Source organism: Pangasianodon hypophthalmus, chromosome 26 (genome assembly GCF_027358585.1).
Source record: "Pangasianodon hypophthalmus isolate fPanHyp1 chromosome 26, fPanHyp1.pri, whole genome shotgun sequence".
Taxonomy (NCBI): Eukaryota; Metazoa; Chordata; class Actinopteri; order Siluriformes; family Pangasiidae; genus Pangasianodon; species Pangasianodon hypophthalmus.
The window spans coordinates 14,702,328-14,720,044 of record NC_069735.1 but is presented as its reverse complement, the minus strand read 5'-3'; the positions used below and the strand labels follow the sequence as shown (position 1 = coordinate 14,720,044).

Below are 17,717 nucleotides of genomic sequence, written 5' to 3'. Positions count from 1 at the left end.
GTCTGATAAAATTAAACACTGGATTAGTTGTTTTTTTTTTTTTTTTTTGTTTTTTTTTTACCGTAGGAAAATAATGTCTGTATTCGATGTTGTTGATTGTCGTTAAATCTGGAAATGCTAAAATGGATGTGCTGTTACTGTTGTTTAATTTATAAAAATTGTTATTTTTTATTGTGTTGCCTGAGAATACACCTGCTGAAGCGCACCTTTACTGCTCATCCCTGCTCCTGTATCTGATCGACTTCTTGTTTGTGTCTTGGTTTTAAAACATTTTAATCCTAACTAACGCTGGCTGATACGACTATAAGATATCAGTATTGCAATATTTTACTCATAATGCTTTTTCTTACAGAAGTCACTGATTGGATGTTAAACTCTATTTTGCTACCAGTTGGTTCATTTCCCCATAATTTTGTTATTAAAAACTTGAAGTATTTGTATTTGACGATTTTCCGTATCGTCCAGCACAAGTTTAAGCTCTAATCTAACAAACGCAGCTCTGAACGTAGCTCTCCAGCAGAATATTCGTGGCTACTTTATAGGTGGAATTTTGAATTGGACCAAAGAAACGATGCTTTTCTGTTACCTTTTGAAAATTTTACATATTTGTTGTCAAACATTTTGCAATGCTCCCTGGATAGGCTCTGGCTTCACTGCGGCCCTGACCAGGATAAAGCAGTTACTGAAAGTGAGAGAGTGATGAAGTGAGTTTTATTGGACTGCAATGGAGAGGGGGCTTTAATTTTATAATAGTTTTCTGGCTGTAGTTAATTGGAATAAGGGGGACTTTTATTTTGAAAGTTATCAGCAAAGAGGCGAATTTTGATAGTTTCTTGGCTGCAGATAATTAGAGGATGTGATGGAGGGAATTTAATTTTAAATGTTTTCTGGCTGTAGTTGATTACAGTAAATGGGGGACTTTTATTTTGAAAGCTACCAGGCTGTAATTGATTATATACAGAAAAATTAAAATTTAATTTTGAAAGCATTCAGGATCGAGTTGAAGTCCATTATTAGGGGCTTTACTATTGAATGGTTTACAGTTGTAGTTAAATTACATTAATGCAGGCTTTTATTTTAACAGGACTGTAGTTATGAAAGTTGCTTTACTTTTAACTGTTATGGACGGGGACTTTTATTTTGAAAGTTTTTTGGCCGCATTGTTTTAAATGCCGCAAATTGGACTTTACTTTTGGGGGGAAAAAAAAACAGATTGGAGTTGAAACGATTGGGGATTTTGCAATTTTATTGCTGTAATTTTAACTGTAGTAAAAAGGGGACTTGAAGATTTGTTTTTCTTTATTTCTGTAGTTTTAGACGCAGTGAAGAGGGGACTCTTTTATTTTAAAAAGTAATATGTTTTTGTTCATAACTGCAGTAAAGAGGAGATTTTAATTTTGATTTATTTCTCATCACTAGTTTTAGCAGCGGTAAAGAGGAGACTTTTAGTTTGAAAAATAATAAGGCTGTGGTTATAACTGCAGTAAATAGGGGACTTTTATTTTGATATATTTCTTATTGCTGTGGTTATGACTGCAGTAAAGAGGGGACGTTTATTTTGATTTATTTCTTAATTGCCGTGGTTATAACCGCGGTGAAGAAGGGACCTTTATTTTGAAAAGTTTCCCGGCTGTAGTTGAATGCGGAAGAGGAGCTGGGCGGCGCTTCCGCCTGTGCTGAGGAAAGTTGGGCTGCCAGATCAGGGCGGATTCTCGGATTTTGATAAGAAGATGGACAGTCAGGGGAGGAAAGTGGTGGTGTGTGATAACGGCACCGGGGTGAGTGCACGCGCTCTCTTTCACCTGCGTGTTCAGCGCAGGCTGTGATTAGCGAATGCGCCATTTTAGATCGCTCGCTGGATGGAAACGGGAAGTCGCCTCCTCAACTACCGCCCGTGTTGGGTGGCGGTTTGTCCGTTCGCACTCGTATTCCGACAAGTCCCGCCTCTCGCGCAGGGATTGGTTAGCCGTATCCACCTTCCGTGTTCTGATTGGCTGCGATCGACCGCACAGCTTGCGCGCAGCCAATCGGATGTTGTGAAGCGGAATACGGGTGTGTAAAGAAGTGTTGGGGTGGGTTACGGCTAGTCATTGGAATGTGATTGTCAGCAGTGTTGTTATGGTTGGAGAAATAACATTTCGCTTAAAAATACCCGATGTGTTTAGAGAACAAGCCCCGTGACGTGTTGCGGATGTATTTTACATCACATTAAGGAGAAAGTAGACGGTTTGTGAACTAGCATGCTAGCTCATTGATTCTTAGCCAGTGCAAATCCCATCCATAATGAGAGAAATTCACAAATCCATGATGAGGTGAAGATGTGTGGATGAGGACTGAGGGAAAGGGTCAGACATGCAGCTCAGAGACACCACAGGAGGAGTGTGTGGTAGTGTGTGTCACTGCTCAGGTCCTGCAGATGCTCCTGATACGGAAGAGCATTTATGAGAAACACACACAGGCTTGTTTTACTGGCCTTATGAGGACCTGCTATTGCTCTAACTCTTACTGCAGCTAGTTAATGCTAGTTTTCTCCACCTAAAGCTAACTCTGTACACAACCTCAGTAACCAAAGGGAGATATTTTGGCTCTTTAATTTATTATTATTTTTTTTTTAAATAGCAGTTTTGCTCATGGGGACCTGATAAATGCTCCCACAAGTTTAAAACCTATAAAACCACCCACCCAAACCACACACACACACACACACACACCCCTCTGATATCAGTTCTCACCATCTTACAAACTGCTTTTGTCACTCGCTCATGTCAATCATGAAAACTAACATAGTTAATCACAAATATTTATAAATAAATGAAACGCCGCTTAGCTGAGATCCTCCTCCACCCTCCGATCTGCCTCGAGCGTTTTTCAGAAATACGTTAAACACGACAAACTTGGATATGCTCTTACAGGGAAGTGTTTTATTTCTCTTACACCACAGCAACATTACAACTGAGTTTTAATGAATGACACTTTATACTTTTTTATCTGAGTACAATGTTAGAAGTTGGTTCCTGTTGTCACTTATGTTACAGCAGCTAGAATCAGTCATTCCTTCGCCAGCCTCTTATTTCTGTCTCTTCGCTGAAGTTAATCAGACAAAAAAAAAAGTGCAAGGTAACGCCAGCGACTCTCACGACTTTTAAAGTGATGAAATAAAACTCGTACAGATGCTTTGTTGTGAAAGGTGATAAAAAAAAAAACAACACCCAATCTGGCAACCCTGCTCTGAGTAGTGTGTGTGTGTGTGTGTGTGTGTCTCCATCTTCTGACAAACCAAGCATTCACACAGGAAGCCAGCTCGCACTTTTCTAACACTGAGCATGACTCAAATCTAAACCGTGTGCAGACGTGCAGCAGAACTTCTGCCTAAAAAAGGATGTTAAAAATCCACCTTCAGGGCTTCAGTGGTTTATATCCTGCGCTCTGTTTCGCAGCAGGCTGCAGCTGAGGGCAGGTTTGTGTTGTTACAGTCTGTACCAATAAAAACACAGGGCCATAATTCTGTTCACTTATTCTTAAACTTTGAAAATCATTGATTGAATCAAACTGGGAAGGAGAAGCTTGAGGCTGGGCAGAAGAAGCTTGAGGCTGGGCAAGTGAAGCCCAAGGATGGGCAGAAGAAGCCTGAGGCTGTGTGGTAGAAACGTGAGGCCTGGATTGGAGAAGCCAGACAATGGAAGCCTGAGGGCGGGCGGTAGGAGCCTGAGGGCGGGCGGTAGGAGCCTGAGGGCGGGCGGTAGGAGCCTGAGGGCGGGCGGTAGGAGCCTGAGGGTGGGCAGGTGAAACCCAAGGCTGGATGGAAGAGCCCGGGGTTGGAGAAAGCCAAATTCAGCTAAGTTAGTCGATTTGGTGGACGACTGAGTAGAAGAAGACAAAACTATTTAGTTCAGTCTCTCATGCACACACACACACACACACACACACACACCATGGCATGTTCAGACAGACTTTTGGTATTGTTCCACTAAATCACACACTGGTGATGGGCTCAGGGGGATCAGGGAGCTGAGCTCAGCCAAAGGGGGTAGTGCGCGTGTGCGCGTGTGTGTGTGTGTGTGTGCGCTGAATTTACTGAACACTCCATAAATTAATATTTAAAATGTACGTAACATTCTGTTGTGTGTAACGTTAGTGTATCAAGTGGACAGTAATGACCTCTCTCTCTCTCTCTCTCTCTCTCTCAGTTTGTGAAGTGTGGATATGCCGGCTCTAATTTTCCTGAGCACATCTTCCCTGCACTGGTGGGGCGACCCATCATCCGTTCCACAGCCAAAGTGGGCAACATCGAGATCAAGGTAACAGCATACTCACTGAGCAGTGGGAGCATACTCGCACCCTCACACACCTCCATACCTGCACACTCACATACTCGCACCCTCACACACCTGCATACCTGCACACTCACATACTCGCACCCTCACACACCTCCATACCTGCACACTCACATACTCGCACCCTCACACACCTGCATGCCTGCACACTCACATACTCGCACCCTCACACACCTCCATACCTGCACACTCACATACTCGCACCCTCACACACCTCCATACCTGCACACTCACATACTCGCACCCTCACACACCTGCATACCTGCACACTCACATACTCGCACCCTCACACACCTCCATACCTGCACACTCACATACTCGCACCCTCACACACCTCCATACCTGCACACTCACATACTCGCACCCTCACACACCTCCATACCTGCACACTCACATACTCGCACCCTCACACACCTCCATACCTGCACACTCACATACTCGCACCCTCACACACCTGCATACCTGCACACTCACATACTCGCACCCTCACACACCTCCATACCTGCACACTCACATACTCGCACCCTCACACACCTCCATACCTGCACACTCACATACTCGCACCCTCACACACCTCCATACCTGCACACTCACATACTCGCACCCTCACACACCTCCATACCTGCACACTCACATACTCGCACCCTCACACACCTCCATACCTGCACACTCACATACTTACACCCTCACACCTGCATACCTGCACACTTGCATACTCGCTCACTTGCATTTTCGCATACCTCGTACCTGCATACTCGCACACCTCCACACTTGCATATTCGCACACTTGCATACTCGCACACCTCCACACTTGCATATTCGCACACTTGCATACTCGTACACCTCCACACTTGCATACTTGCACACTTGATTTCTCCGACATTTGCATAGTAGCAGATTTTATATCTGCATACATACTTGCACACTGGAATACCTACACAAATGGCCTACTTGCACACTTGCGTGCCTGTATAATTGCACACTTGCATAGTTGCACAACTGCATAATTTTCACATTTGTTTACTCCCACACCTGCGCACACACACACACACACAAGCTCATATATTTATGCAGAAGTCGTGATCTTTAACTGTTCAGTATCTGCAGTATGTGAGCTGCTCTGGAGCTGAGGCGGCCTTTATGAGCTCAACAAGTGGAAGAAGACATTAATAATAATAATAATAATATGAATAATAATAATATGAATAATAATATGAATACTATGAATAAGAATGATAAAGCACGTCTCTGTGGGTTTCTGTACTGAACTGACTGATACCATTAGTACCTTACACACCCACTGTTATCACTGAATGGGTGGAGCACACTGATTAGGAAGGTCTTTCTCTGTCTCTCTCTCTCTCTCTCTCTCTCTGTCTTTACTCTGATGTCATGTGTTTGCTCGGTGTTTCATTAGAGATGAAGGCTCTGATTTTAATCATTACCGAGTGCAGGTTCAGTGTAAAAAAAAAAAAAAAAAAAAGCCACTGAAGCTGACACTTAGGAAACAGGAAACTGAAATTCTTTTTCTCTCATTCTCTTCATTTTTGTCACTCTTCCTGTTTGTGGCTTTGTGTTCTTTAGCTTACCCATTCATGTATTTATTCAAGGGTTATGGGTTGATTGTGTGTGTGTGCGTGCGTGTGTGCGTGCGTGCGTGCGTGTGTGTGTGTGTGTGTGTGTGTGTGTGTGTGTGCGTGCATGTGTGTGTGTGTGACTAATAAATAACAAGGTCACAGTCTGTCAGATTTACTTCAGTTTTATAGAGAGAGAGAGAGAGTGTGTGTGTGTGTCTGTCTGTCTATCTGTGTGTGTGTGTGTGTGTGTGTGTGTGTGTGTGTGTGTGTGTGTGGCGTTGGCTGCCTTTCAGTTCTCTACCCCTGATGAGGTCACTGATGATTGCATCAGTGTTCCTCATCCTACTGTGCTGCAGATGTGAGAGCTAAATAAAGAGCTTTACTCACTCTCTCAGTGTCTCGACTTTACTAGGACACAGTAAAGATTAATACTGCTAAATTGTTCTCAATATGGCTAGAGACAAACTATAAAACCTTATTTCAATCTTGTCTTTTGCTATTTAAGTTTGACTTGACTAAGGAAAATGTTACACACGGAAACGCTAACAGTGATGTGTAGTCTATTTATTATTCGTCCACATTGAGGAAGTAAAAGTGACAGATCATTTAAACTTGAGAAAAAAGACGACACCAGATCTGGTCTGATCTCGCACTCGGTTTTTTAAACTAGCATACTAGCATACTCGCATAGCTGACCCAAGCATAATTGCGGCCTTGCATACTAGTACATAAGCATACTTACACATCTCCATAGTAACATGCCTGAATACTAGCAACTCGCATTCACGTAACCTGCATACTCACACTCCTTCATACTAGCACACTTGCATACTTGCACCCTCACACACCTGCATACTGGACTGCATAATTGCCAATTAGCCTGGTCACAAACTTGCTTGCTCGTACACCTGTATGCTCAAGCTGCATACTTGCATCCTGGAATGCTAGCACACTATTATACCTGCAAAGCTGCACACTTGCATACTTGCATACTAGCATGCCTGCTAGTACTTAATACTTAGGTGCTCACACACTCGCATTCTCAAACACTTGCATACTTGCACAGTCTCATACCTGCATAATTGCATACTAGCACACTCACCTGAATAGTTGCACACTTGCATACTAGCACACTTACATACATGCATAATTGCATACTTGCATACACACAGAGTTGCATACTAGCACACTCACCTGAATAGATGCACACTTGCATACTAGCACACTTACATACATGTATACTTGTGCACTCGTATACTAACTCGGTTACATGCCTATTTGTATACTAACACTCTGACTTACACTTACGTACCCTTTTATTCATCTGTGCTGTATGTAAGTGTGCATACTAGCACACTTACATAAACGCATAGTTGCATACTAGCACAATCACATGTCTGTGTAGTAGCACACTTGTTTACTCACACACTTGCATACTTGTACACTTGTATATGTAAATACTTGCACTCTCACAGATTTACAGACTCGTATAACAGGACCCCCGCATACCTGTATACCAGCAGGTGTGTACTTGTTCACTCGCACACTTGCATACTCCACAAACTTAAATACCCACATATGCGCATACCTGCCTAGTAGCACGCTTGTTCACAAGAATTGAAATCGCATGCTACATTAATTATAATGCTTGTAAACAAAATCGCAGGTGTTATGGTAAGCAGTAATAACCTTATAGCAGCCGTATTTCCCATAAGACACATTTTCGTCATATAGCAGGTCCTGTGACAGTATGTAAGGGTCTTTGAGTGTTCCTAGCTAAAACACCACAAGCCTGATGTGGCTCCCTGTTTAAAGAGAAATGTTTATAATGTGACCTGTGACCCCGACAGGACCTGATGGTGGGGGACGAAGCGAGCGAGCTGCGCTCCATGCTGGAGGTCAACTACCCAATGGAGAACGGCATCGTGCGCAACTGGGATGACATGAAGCACCTGTGGGACTACACCTTCGGCCCCGAGAAGCTCAACATCGACTCACGCAACTGCAAGATCCTCCTCACCGAGCCCCCGATGAACCCCACCAAGAACCGAGAGAAGATCATCGAGGTATGCGATCTCTCACCACTAGCTTTTATTCATCGGTGCTCACTTCACCCTTGGTTCTGGGAATAGTTTAACTGAAAATAATATTTACACAATTTCAGGATCTGCGTCTACACACACAGACTTTTATCTGGAACTGTTTTATTTTTGTGGCTGTGCTCAGTGGAATTTTGTTCCTCGCTCTCTGTAGGTGATGTTCGAGACGTACCAGTTTGCTGGTGTTTACATCGCCATCCAGGCCGTGCTCACGCTCTATGCTCAAGGTATCCAAGCAGCAGGCGAACAGTCTGAGTGTGGGAAAGATGTTGACGGTTAAGGGATGAGAGTATTAAGTGGAGGGATTACGGTTAGGGTATAGGGTTGCGGGTCAAAGTCTGAGGGTTGAGGTATAGGGTAAGGGGTCACCAAACTTCATTAAAGGGGACACTGTGGTTACAGGGGAGTTTTTTTTTTTTTTTTTTTTTCTTCAGCTCAATAGGAACCCCACGTAATAGTTGATTGATTGGCCAAGATTAAGTGGAATCAGTTGTGCTTCTGCTTGGTTGTAATGAAATCTTGCAGCCAAACCAGCCATTTGTGGATAAGATTGATGACCCCTAGTATCGGGTATAAGTTTAAAGGTTTAGAGTTAAGAGTTAGAGTTGAAGTTTGGGATTTAGAATTAGATTTGAGGGTTGCTGTTTAGGGTTGCAGTTGAGGGTTCAGTGGGTAGTTAGGGGTTTAGGCTTGAGGTTTTTGTTTAGGTGTGATTTTTGGAGTTGGGGGTTTTGGGTTTAGTTTTAGGGTTAGTTGTGAATTTTGGGGTTGAATTGTAGGATTAGATTTGATGGTCTAGGTTTAAAGGTTGGGGTTGAGGGTTGGGGTTTAGAGTTTGATCTGAAGGTTGTGGTTTAGGGTTAGGTTTAAAGGTTGGGGTTGAGGGTTGGGGTTTAGAGTTCGATCTGAAGGTTACGGTATAGGGTTAGGTTTAAAGGTTGGGGTTGAGCGTTTGGGGTTTAGAGTTTGATCTGAAGGTTGGGGTTTAGGGTTAGGTTTAGAGTTAGATCTGAAGGTTGCGGTTTAGGGTTGAGCATTAAGGTTGGGGTAGAGGGTGGAAGGTGATTATGATTGAGGCTTTAATGTTGAAGGCTGGTATTGAGGTGCATGGTTCGAGTTGATGTTGAGGATTGAGGTGTGGGTATAAAGGTTGAGGTATGAAGTTATCAGACTGAGGGCAAATAACAAGGGTTTAGGTCGACTGCTGGGGTTGGGAGTTTAGGGGAAGGGATAGATATTTAAAGTTTGTGGTTTATGGTTAAAGGTTTGTGGTTGGGGTTGAGGGTTTTTGGGTTAATATTTAGGGTTTAAGGGTTAGACTCTAGGGTTGAAGGTGAAGGGTTAACTGGCTAATTGTTCGTGCAGATCTCTTATAAGTGTTTATAATGTGTGTGTGTGTGTGTGTGTGTGTGTTTCTGTGTGTGTTGTGTGTGTAGGCCTGCTCACTGGCGTGGTTGTAGACTCTGGTGATGGTGTGACTCACATCTGTCCCGTGTATGAGGGCTTCTCTCTCCCCCACCTCACACGACGACTGGACATCGCTGGCCGAGACATCACACGCTACCTCATCAAGGTACATACACGCACACACACACACACACACACACACACACAAGGCACGCGTACACATTTCTTTACATCAAATTACGCATCTACATATGCTACCTCAGCAAAGTACACTTGCTTACACACAAATCAAAACACAGACTCAGAGTCCTTTCCTGACCTCCTCATGAGTGTGTGTGTGTGTGTGTGTAGCTGCTGTTGCTAAGAGGTTACGCCTTCAACCACTCGGCTGACTTTGAGACTGTGAGGATGATGAAGGAGAAGCTGTGCTACGTGGGCTACAACATCGAACAGGAGCAGAAACTTGCGCTGGAGACCACCGTGCTGGTCGAGTCCTACACTGTGAGCACACACACACACACACACACACACACACACGTTTAAGTTCTATTTTGCCGCCGCTAGAGGGCAGCAGGGTGAAGTTGTAAATTTCCACTTGTTTTCCTCTGTTGAGGCCTTTGGGGAAAAAGTTTTCCAGGCTGTAAGTCGATCTTGTGTACTAACGTCCTAAATGATGTCTCCTTAGAGGCACCCTTAGTGTTTCAGTGCATTATGGGTATTCCATGGCTACTAGATTACATGCTACTTTTTGCAGTGCATTGTGGGACTGAAACAGAGTGTACTGTATTCCACAATACAGCATGTCTATTTCATTTTTTTTTTTACACTGCAGCATGGAGGGTGACCTGTATGCAAGTATCCGAGAAAAGTACATATGCTGATTTACTGATTTATTTATAAGTCTCTCTCTCTCTCTGTAGCTGCCTGATGGCAGGGTAATAAAGGTCGGGGGTGAGCGTTTCGAGGCTCCCGAGGCGCTCTTCCAGCCGCACCTGATTAACGTGGAGGGGGTAGGCGTGGCCGAACTGCTCTTCAACACCATCCAAGCAGCCGACATTGATACCAGGTCAGTTACCATGACAATGACCTGTCACTCTGGGCTCATGAACTAAAGCTCACAGGCTGCTCATGCACTAAAGCCTGGTGTTCGTGGATGTTCGTCTTCCTGCAAGAGTCTGCTATAGTTTCCTGACAACCCTCACTTAAATTTCTCTCTCTCTCTCTCTCTCTCTCTCTCTCTCTCTCTCTCTCTCTCTCCGTCAGGGCTGAGTTCTATAAGCACATTGTGTTGTCTGGCGGTTCGACGATGTATCCTGGTCTCCCGTCTCGTCTGGAGCGCGAGCTCAAGCAGCTTTACCTGGAGAGGGTGCTCAAAGGAGATGTGGACAAGCTCTCTGTTAGTACATACACACACTCACACACACACATATATTCTTTAACATTTCACCAGCTATTGCTAACTCATAACACATCTTCATTTATCTTAACAATCTTCCAAAAGTGAGGGTTGTTGGAAAAAGTGGTGTGTTGTACCTCCACCACCAGGTGGTGCCAGAATCCACAAAGCAGCTGATAGGACGTTTCAATCAAATAAACCTGGTTTAGGGTAGGGTGCATCTTCAGAGCTCATACAGCATATGAATAAATGAGATGAAGCCAATAAGCTGGTAAAGCTGTACCATATTTGTGTAAATCTCAGTCAGAAACATTTCTGCACGGCCCCGAGAGACAACGCTACGGATTACCACCAAAGAACAACTGTACGTCTTGCTTGTTAATGTGAACACACACTTAATGTGGTACTTGACAAGCTGACAGTCAAGCTGTATGGTGTCATAACATGTAAGAACCAATCATATTTCAGTATGCAAATACAAGCCATGTAACAATGTGTTTTTCCCAGTGTTCACAAAATGTGCACATTTATTGAATCTGGATTTCTGTAGATGTGGGACTGGCAAGAATTTTTTTATTTTTTTTTATCATAGAAAAAAAGTTTATGGTCTCCAAAACAGGTTCAGGGAGACTCTCCTAAAATCAAAACTGGTGTTTGAGAGCTTTTCGTGCCTGTCTCGAAGTGCAGTGGTCCTCTTTTTTTTCTAGGTCCCCTTTTTTCCTAGGTAAAAAAAACAAAGTAGACATGTGCTAGTTTTGGAGATATTCTGCACGTCTCCATCACAGTATGAGTACGTAATATCAGTTTTTACAGTAGCGTGATATTTAAAATTTATTATAACCCTACCACTCTGACGCATCATGCTCAAGCTCAGCTCAGAAACTTTCACCATAAATCCAGTAATCACGTCAGAATGGATAGGTGTGGGTGAAGGTGGCAGGTGGGAGAATGTGTTTTTCGTATTAAGCTAGTTCGCTAAGCTACTGTGAGGTTTGTTTAGATTCGGTGGATGTGTGGCGTATCTCGAACGCTATTGGCTGTCAAGCATTTCAACACGCTGTCGCTCTGACTTCCTGTTTAGTCAACATACAGGGAAAAAAATAAAAAAACCTTCCATGGGGACTTTACGTAATTTTATATATATGTGTGTGAAACGGCTTAGTTATATATAGTAACACCTCTCTCTCTCTCTCTCTCTCTCTCCGTCTCTCTCTCTGTCTCTCTGCAGAAGTTTAAGATCCGTATCGAAGACCCCCCTCGCCGTAAGCACATGGTGTTTCTGGGCGGAGCCGTGCTCGCTGACATCATGAAAGATAAAGATAATTTCTGGCTGACTAGAGAGGAGTATCAGGAGAAGGGCATGCGCGTGCTGGAGAAACTCGGCGTGACCGTCAGATAAACAACACACACAGAAACACACACCCACACCCACACACACACACACACACACACACACACACACACTTGAATTAATTCACACATTCATACAGGGTGGCATTTTGGCAGTGTATAAATGGGGAAAATAAGCAGTTCTACCTGATTATTATAATAATGATAATAATAATAATAATAATAATGATACTTGAATTTTACAGTTGCAGCATAAAAATATCATCGTCTTATTGGTGCAACCTTCTGACCACGATGTGGACTTTAAAGCTCTGATAAGGGGGAAAAAAACGGTTAAGTAAAATCCTCACTCATTAAAGTACTTGTTTATGCTGCCAAAATTAATCCTAGGATGGAGCTTCTCTCTCTCTCTCTCTCTCTCTTCATGTCTTTCACATTTTGTCGCCACTTGTCATTTTTGAAGGACGTACAGCTCACACAAATGGTTAAAAACGTGTAAAATAAACTTGATTAAATAAATAAATGAATCGCCAGGAGATCCAGACAACAAGAACAATGAACTGTATGAACTGTAAGATGTTTAAAGGTGCAGTCTGTAATTTTTCAAAGAGTTCCTAGACCTGCAATAATCATGCAAATTTAAAGATAACTCAGAAAAACTTTCAGTCACGGTATTGGTATACAACAGATTTTGGCTATTTTTTTTATTTTTTTATTTCAGGTTTCTGTTTACATTTTTTCTGGCCCTGAAATGATCTCCCAGGCAATGCTGGTTCACAACTGCCACGTTGCCATAAAAGGCAACTCAAAGGCAAATACAATTTGAATACAGGGGTTGTGGTTTTTGGTTTTTTTTTTTTCTAAAAATTACAAACTGCTCCTTTAAAGCCAACAGGATCAAATGTGTAAAGGCACCCAGCTGAGATGAGCTGCTTTTTTAAAATGTAAAATGTGTTACTATCCTTTCTATTTTTCTTTTTAATTTCCTTTTTATGTTTTTATTGTTTGATATGTTGTCGGATGTGCACACACTGTTCTACGAAAATGCTCTGGTCCACTGGAGGGCGCTAAGGTGAACAAATTCATTCAAGTTTATTAGCCGTGTAGTTTAGAGTGTAGCGTAGAAAAAAAAATTAGGATTGTGTTTCATCCATCAGGACCAAATTACCATCATTCCCACTTAGTGTTAGATCTGGTACAGGACCTTTCAGAAGTTAGCTTGGAGAAAATTCTGGATCGGTGTGATTTTTACGACGCAGCCTTTAACAGGAACCATCTTTAACGTTAATGTTACGCGTGTTGACGATATCGTGAATGAAACTGTTTCCAGATCAGCACAGCATTTGAATGAAATGTCAGCAGCAGCGCTACCCTCGGAACATTCCCTCTTAAGTTCAGATATGCTAATCAGGCTAACGAGGGGTGAATGCTAGTGTTACTAACAAAGCTAACCTTCGTTCATCGCCTGGAGAATTAGCATTGCTTTTTATCAAACTGTCCCTTTAGCAGCCACTTCGCCATCGAGTCCACCATTGTTTATCAGCTCAAATCTGTCTGCTGATCACCGTCACATGTTTTTAATGTAGGCTGGAATTTTTATGTTGTTTTCTTTTCCTTTCTTTTTGGTATGCGCTTTCTATTTTGATACGGTTCATTTTCTCGTACACGGTTTGTTGGGTTAGCGCAGCTCGCATACACAAGCAGGTTTTGTGCGGTCTAGATGAAACTTTAAAAAAAAAAAAAAAGGAAAAAAAAAAAGCTTACAGGGCTAATTTATCAAAACAATGCTAATAAGGCTAGCCATGTTGCTAATGTTGCTATGTGGTATTTGCGGTTATATTAGCAACAGCTATCCTCACATTTAAACGGCTAATAGGTAGCTAGTGTTGGCAGTTGGCTAGCTAGCTTAGAATGACATTAAGGAAGCTGCTGAGGAGCTAAAAGGTGAAAAAAAAAATCATAAATATAAACAAAATTCATGACCATTAACACTTTGTTTATGTAACAACAGACAGAAATCATGTTTCTAAAAATTATGAAGGATATTTTTTTTTTTTCTTTTTAAGATTAGCGATAGCTTTTTACCTCGGGCTTGAAAGCCTGGCTGCCATTTTGAGCTGCACGTGTTGCTATGGTAACAGTATTACATAGTAAATCTACTGGCAGTTACACAGAACACGCTTCATTTTATTCGTACGCTAACAGGCATTGTAGCGTAGCGCTCAATAGTTACTAGCATAAAAAATAAAGAATTTAAAAGTATTTAAAAAAAAAGAAACATAAACCACATTTTGAATCAACATTTGCTGACTAGCGATCCCCATTAGCATTGTTTCTGCGTACTGGCCCTTTAAATGCGAGGATGGTTGTTGCTAATATGACTGGCATTGTAATTATGAGTAATGCTAATATTATTGATGATTTATTATTGTCAGGAATAATTTTAATCATGATTAATAACAGCAGCGTGAGTGGTTATGAAAGCTAAAGGCTTCCTCACGCACAGAATAAGTGAATAAATATATCGCAGGATTTTTTTGTTATCCCCGAGCAGTAACACAGTGCCAAGTGTGGTGACTTTTTTTTAACTTTTATTTTTTTTGGGGGGGGGTTTTGTTTGATTTCTGTGTTTTGTTTTTATTTTTGTTTTGTAGCGTACTGCCAAACAACTGATTTAAATAAAGTAAATTCATTTATAATTACACAGTGAAGCCTTTTATTTATTATACTGACTTATTGAAAGCAGTAGCTGTGTGTGTGTGAGAGAGAGAGAGAGAGAGAGAGAGAGACAGAGAGAGAGAGAGACAGAGAGAGAGACAGAGAGCGAGCCTGAATGTCTTTGATATGAAGCGTGTAACCATGACAGCGCACTAAGAATGACCACCGGTCTTGGTTTCCGTGGCAACTTGTACACAGCTGAGCAACTCTTTCTGCACATCTTTAACAGAATCAGCCTTTCTCTCTCTCTCTCTCTCTGTCTCTCTCTCTCTCTGTCTCTCTCTGTCTCTCTCTCTCTCTGTCTCTCTCTCTCTGTCTCTCTCTCTCTCTGTCTGTCTCTCTCTCTGTCTCTGTCTTTCTCTGTCTTTTTCCTTTCCCTGATTCCAGAGATGAGTCTGTTTCAGCGGCCTGCTCTGTGTTTGTGTGTGTGTGTACATGCACGCGTGCGTGCCGTGTGTGTGTGGCTGTGTGTATGCGCACTGTGTGTGTGTGTGTGCCTGAGTGTGTATGTGCACCATGTGGGCCGTGTGTGTGTGCGTGAGTGTGTGTGCACTGTGTGGGCCATGCATGCGTGTGTGTGTGTGTGTGTGTGTGTGTGCTGTGTGTGTCACAGTGGGCTGTGTTCACATTTGTTTCAGATTTGCTGCATGTAAACACGTTGTGGCAGTCAGACTCAGTGGGGCCGTTTAAATTAACGCCAGACTGCAACACATTACATACAGTACAGTGTTATAAACCACACACACACACACACACACACACACACACACACACACACACACACACTACACTACACTACACTACACTACACTACACTACACTATACTCTTAAAGGAATAATCCAGTGTTTTCCAACACAATTTCTATTTACTCTGTGTGTGTGTGTGTGTGTGTGTGTGTGTGTGTGTGTGTGTACCCTCTTCTCTGATGGTGCAGTGGTTGTATGAAGTGTTTCCTGATGCATGCTGGGTATCAGAGCACCAGCGCACTGGAATGTGCCGGAGCACAACTATCGAAAGTTTCACGACACTGAAGTTGAGGAGATTCACAGCTGCTTGCTATGGAAATTTACACACTAATACAAATAATATGAAATGCTTGTTTTTTAATGAAATATATCCCCTGGGGTCAAAGGTCACACATAAATCCATGCATCCTTTCATTCATAACTGCAGATACTCAGCAAACAAGGGTGTGTATTGCGGCAGGGAGACAATACACACCCGCTCCTGTTTCCTACACACACACACACACACACACACACACACACACACGCGCGCGCGCGTGCATGGTTGACTCCGGCTCACCGCCCTGTAGGCAGCGTGGGAAAGCTTGTTTGAAAGTTGCCAGAGTGTGTGTCTCTGTTTTCTCTCCGTCTCCATCCTCTTTCTTCCCCCTTACTGTCTGCACTTTGTACTTTTTCCTCCATTGATATCAGAGTGACCTTGACATGATCACGCACACACACACACACACACACACACACACACACACTGTCTTGCCTGCACTACTTCCACCCTGACTGTTGCATGTCACGTACAACAACTTCCTGAGGTGTGTGTGTGTGTGTGTGTGTGTGTGTTTTTTTTCCATTTCTGGGTGTGAACCAAATGTCCCTACAAGGATAGGAATAGCTGACAGGTTTGGGAGGTCCACAAATTAATGAATTAATTAATAAATGAATGAATGAATGAATGAATGAGCCAAAAGGTTACCTGAGGTTAGGGTTAGTGTTAGATTTAGGCGTAGCATAGTGTTAATTAGCTGCACTATTCATTGTGTCAGTGGAAGGTCCTCACAAAGATTGTGAGAGTGTGTGTGAGAGTGTGTGTGAGAGTGTGTGTGAGAGTGTGTGTGAGAGTGTGTGTGTGAGAGTGTGTGTGTGTGTGTGAGAGTGTGTGAGTGTGTGTGAGAGTGTGTGTTCCTGGGCCGACAGGAAGCCTGCTCGTCCGGAGACCGGTGCATCTCGCACGAGACGGACCTCAGGTCAGCGTCACAGTGGCTCTGAGAGAAGGCCGGAGTGTGATCGTGCCCTGAACCGAGCGTCTAAACCTGTTTTTAATTACGTCAGACCTTAAAGGTTATTTGGTAACAACAACAACAACATCAAACTCCACCTGAAACACATTAAATATGTTTATACTGAAATATTTCTGACGTGTTCAGTGATTCTGGTGTCCATTTGTTGTATTTTCTGTGTTTTGGTTATTCCTGTGAGACGTTAGTGTTTGTGTTGTGCTTTAATGTCACAGGAGGACATGGTTATAGCCAGCGTAGTTACAGTGGAGTTTAATAGAAGAAGTCTCACATGGCCAGGTGTCTCTCTCTCTCTCTCTCTGTCTATGTCTCTCTCCCATTGTCTATCTGTGGGTATCCTTCTGTGTGTGTGTGTGTGTGTGTGTGTCTCTCACTCCATGTGTATCTGTATGTCTTTCTGTCTCTCTTTCTTGTTCTCACTGTCTCTTTCTTTATCTGTCTCTTTCTCACACTCTCTTTCTATATCTATCTTTCTCTCACACAGTCTCTCTTTGCATCTGTATTTTGGTGTGTGTCTCTCTCTCTCTCTCTCTCTCTCTCTCTCTCTCTGTCAGTGTTGTGTTCCGCTTGGATGTGAAGCACATGATGCACCCTCAGTGTCAGGAAAACAAACTGACCTTCCACTTTTACGCTAAGTTCCTTTTGTCCGTGTGCTCAAACTACAGACCTTGTATAAAAAAAGAAGCTTCTATTAGTGGACATGGATCTGGCTCTTTTGACTTTTTTTTTTTTTTTTTATAAATCTGTTCAGTTTATTTCATTATTCTCACAGTACCAAAAACCGCCATGAGCAGGCTTG

General features: G+C 42.7%; 1 protein-coding gene across 1 annotated transcript; it reads left to right on the top strand.

The window, feature by feature from the left end:
- Window positions 1-1,530: 1,530 nt before the first annotated feature.
- Window positions 1,531-14,865, top strand: actr2a (actin related protein 2a). Its single transcript, XM_026931754.3, has 9 exons — window positions 1,531-1,778; window positions 4,188-4,298; window positions 7,762-7,977; window positions 8,165-8,237; window positions 9,447-9,583; window positions 9,769-9,918; window positions 10,338-10,483; window positions 10,681-10,813; window positions 12,042-14,865. Exons 1-9 carry the CDS (start codon window positions 1,641-1,643, stop codon window positions 12,210-12,212), a joined length of 1,275 nt encoding a protein of 424 aa, XP_026787555.3. The 5' UTR covers window positions 1,531-1,640; the 3' UTR covers window positions 12,213-14,865.
- Window positions 14,866-17,717: the final 2,852 nt, after the last annotated feature.

What these genes read in the sequence shown, in the direction of transcription:
- actr2a (XM_026931754.3), top strand. Translation starts at nt 1,641, where the DNA reads ATGCGGAAGAGGAGCTGGGCGGCGCTTCCGCCTGTGCTGAGGAAAGTT. An exon ending in TGTGTGATAACGGCACCGGG is followed by an intron (nt 1,779 to 4,187) that starts GTGAGTGCACGC and finishes TCTCTCTCTCAG; the next exon opens with TTTGTGAAGTGTGGATATGC. An exon ending in TGCTGGTCGAGTCCTACACT is followed by an intron (nt 9,919 to 10,337) that starts GTGAGCACACAC and finishes CTCTCTCTGTAG; the next exon opens with CTGCCTGATGGCAGGGTAAT.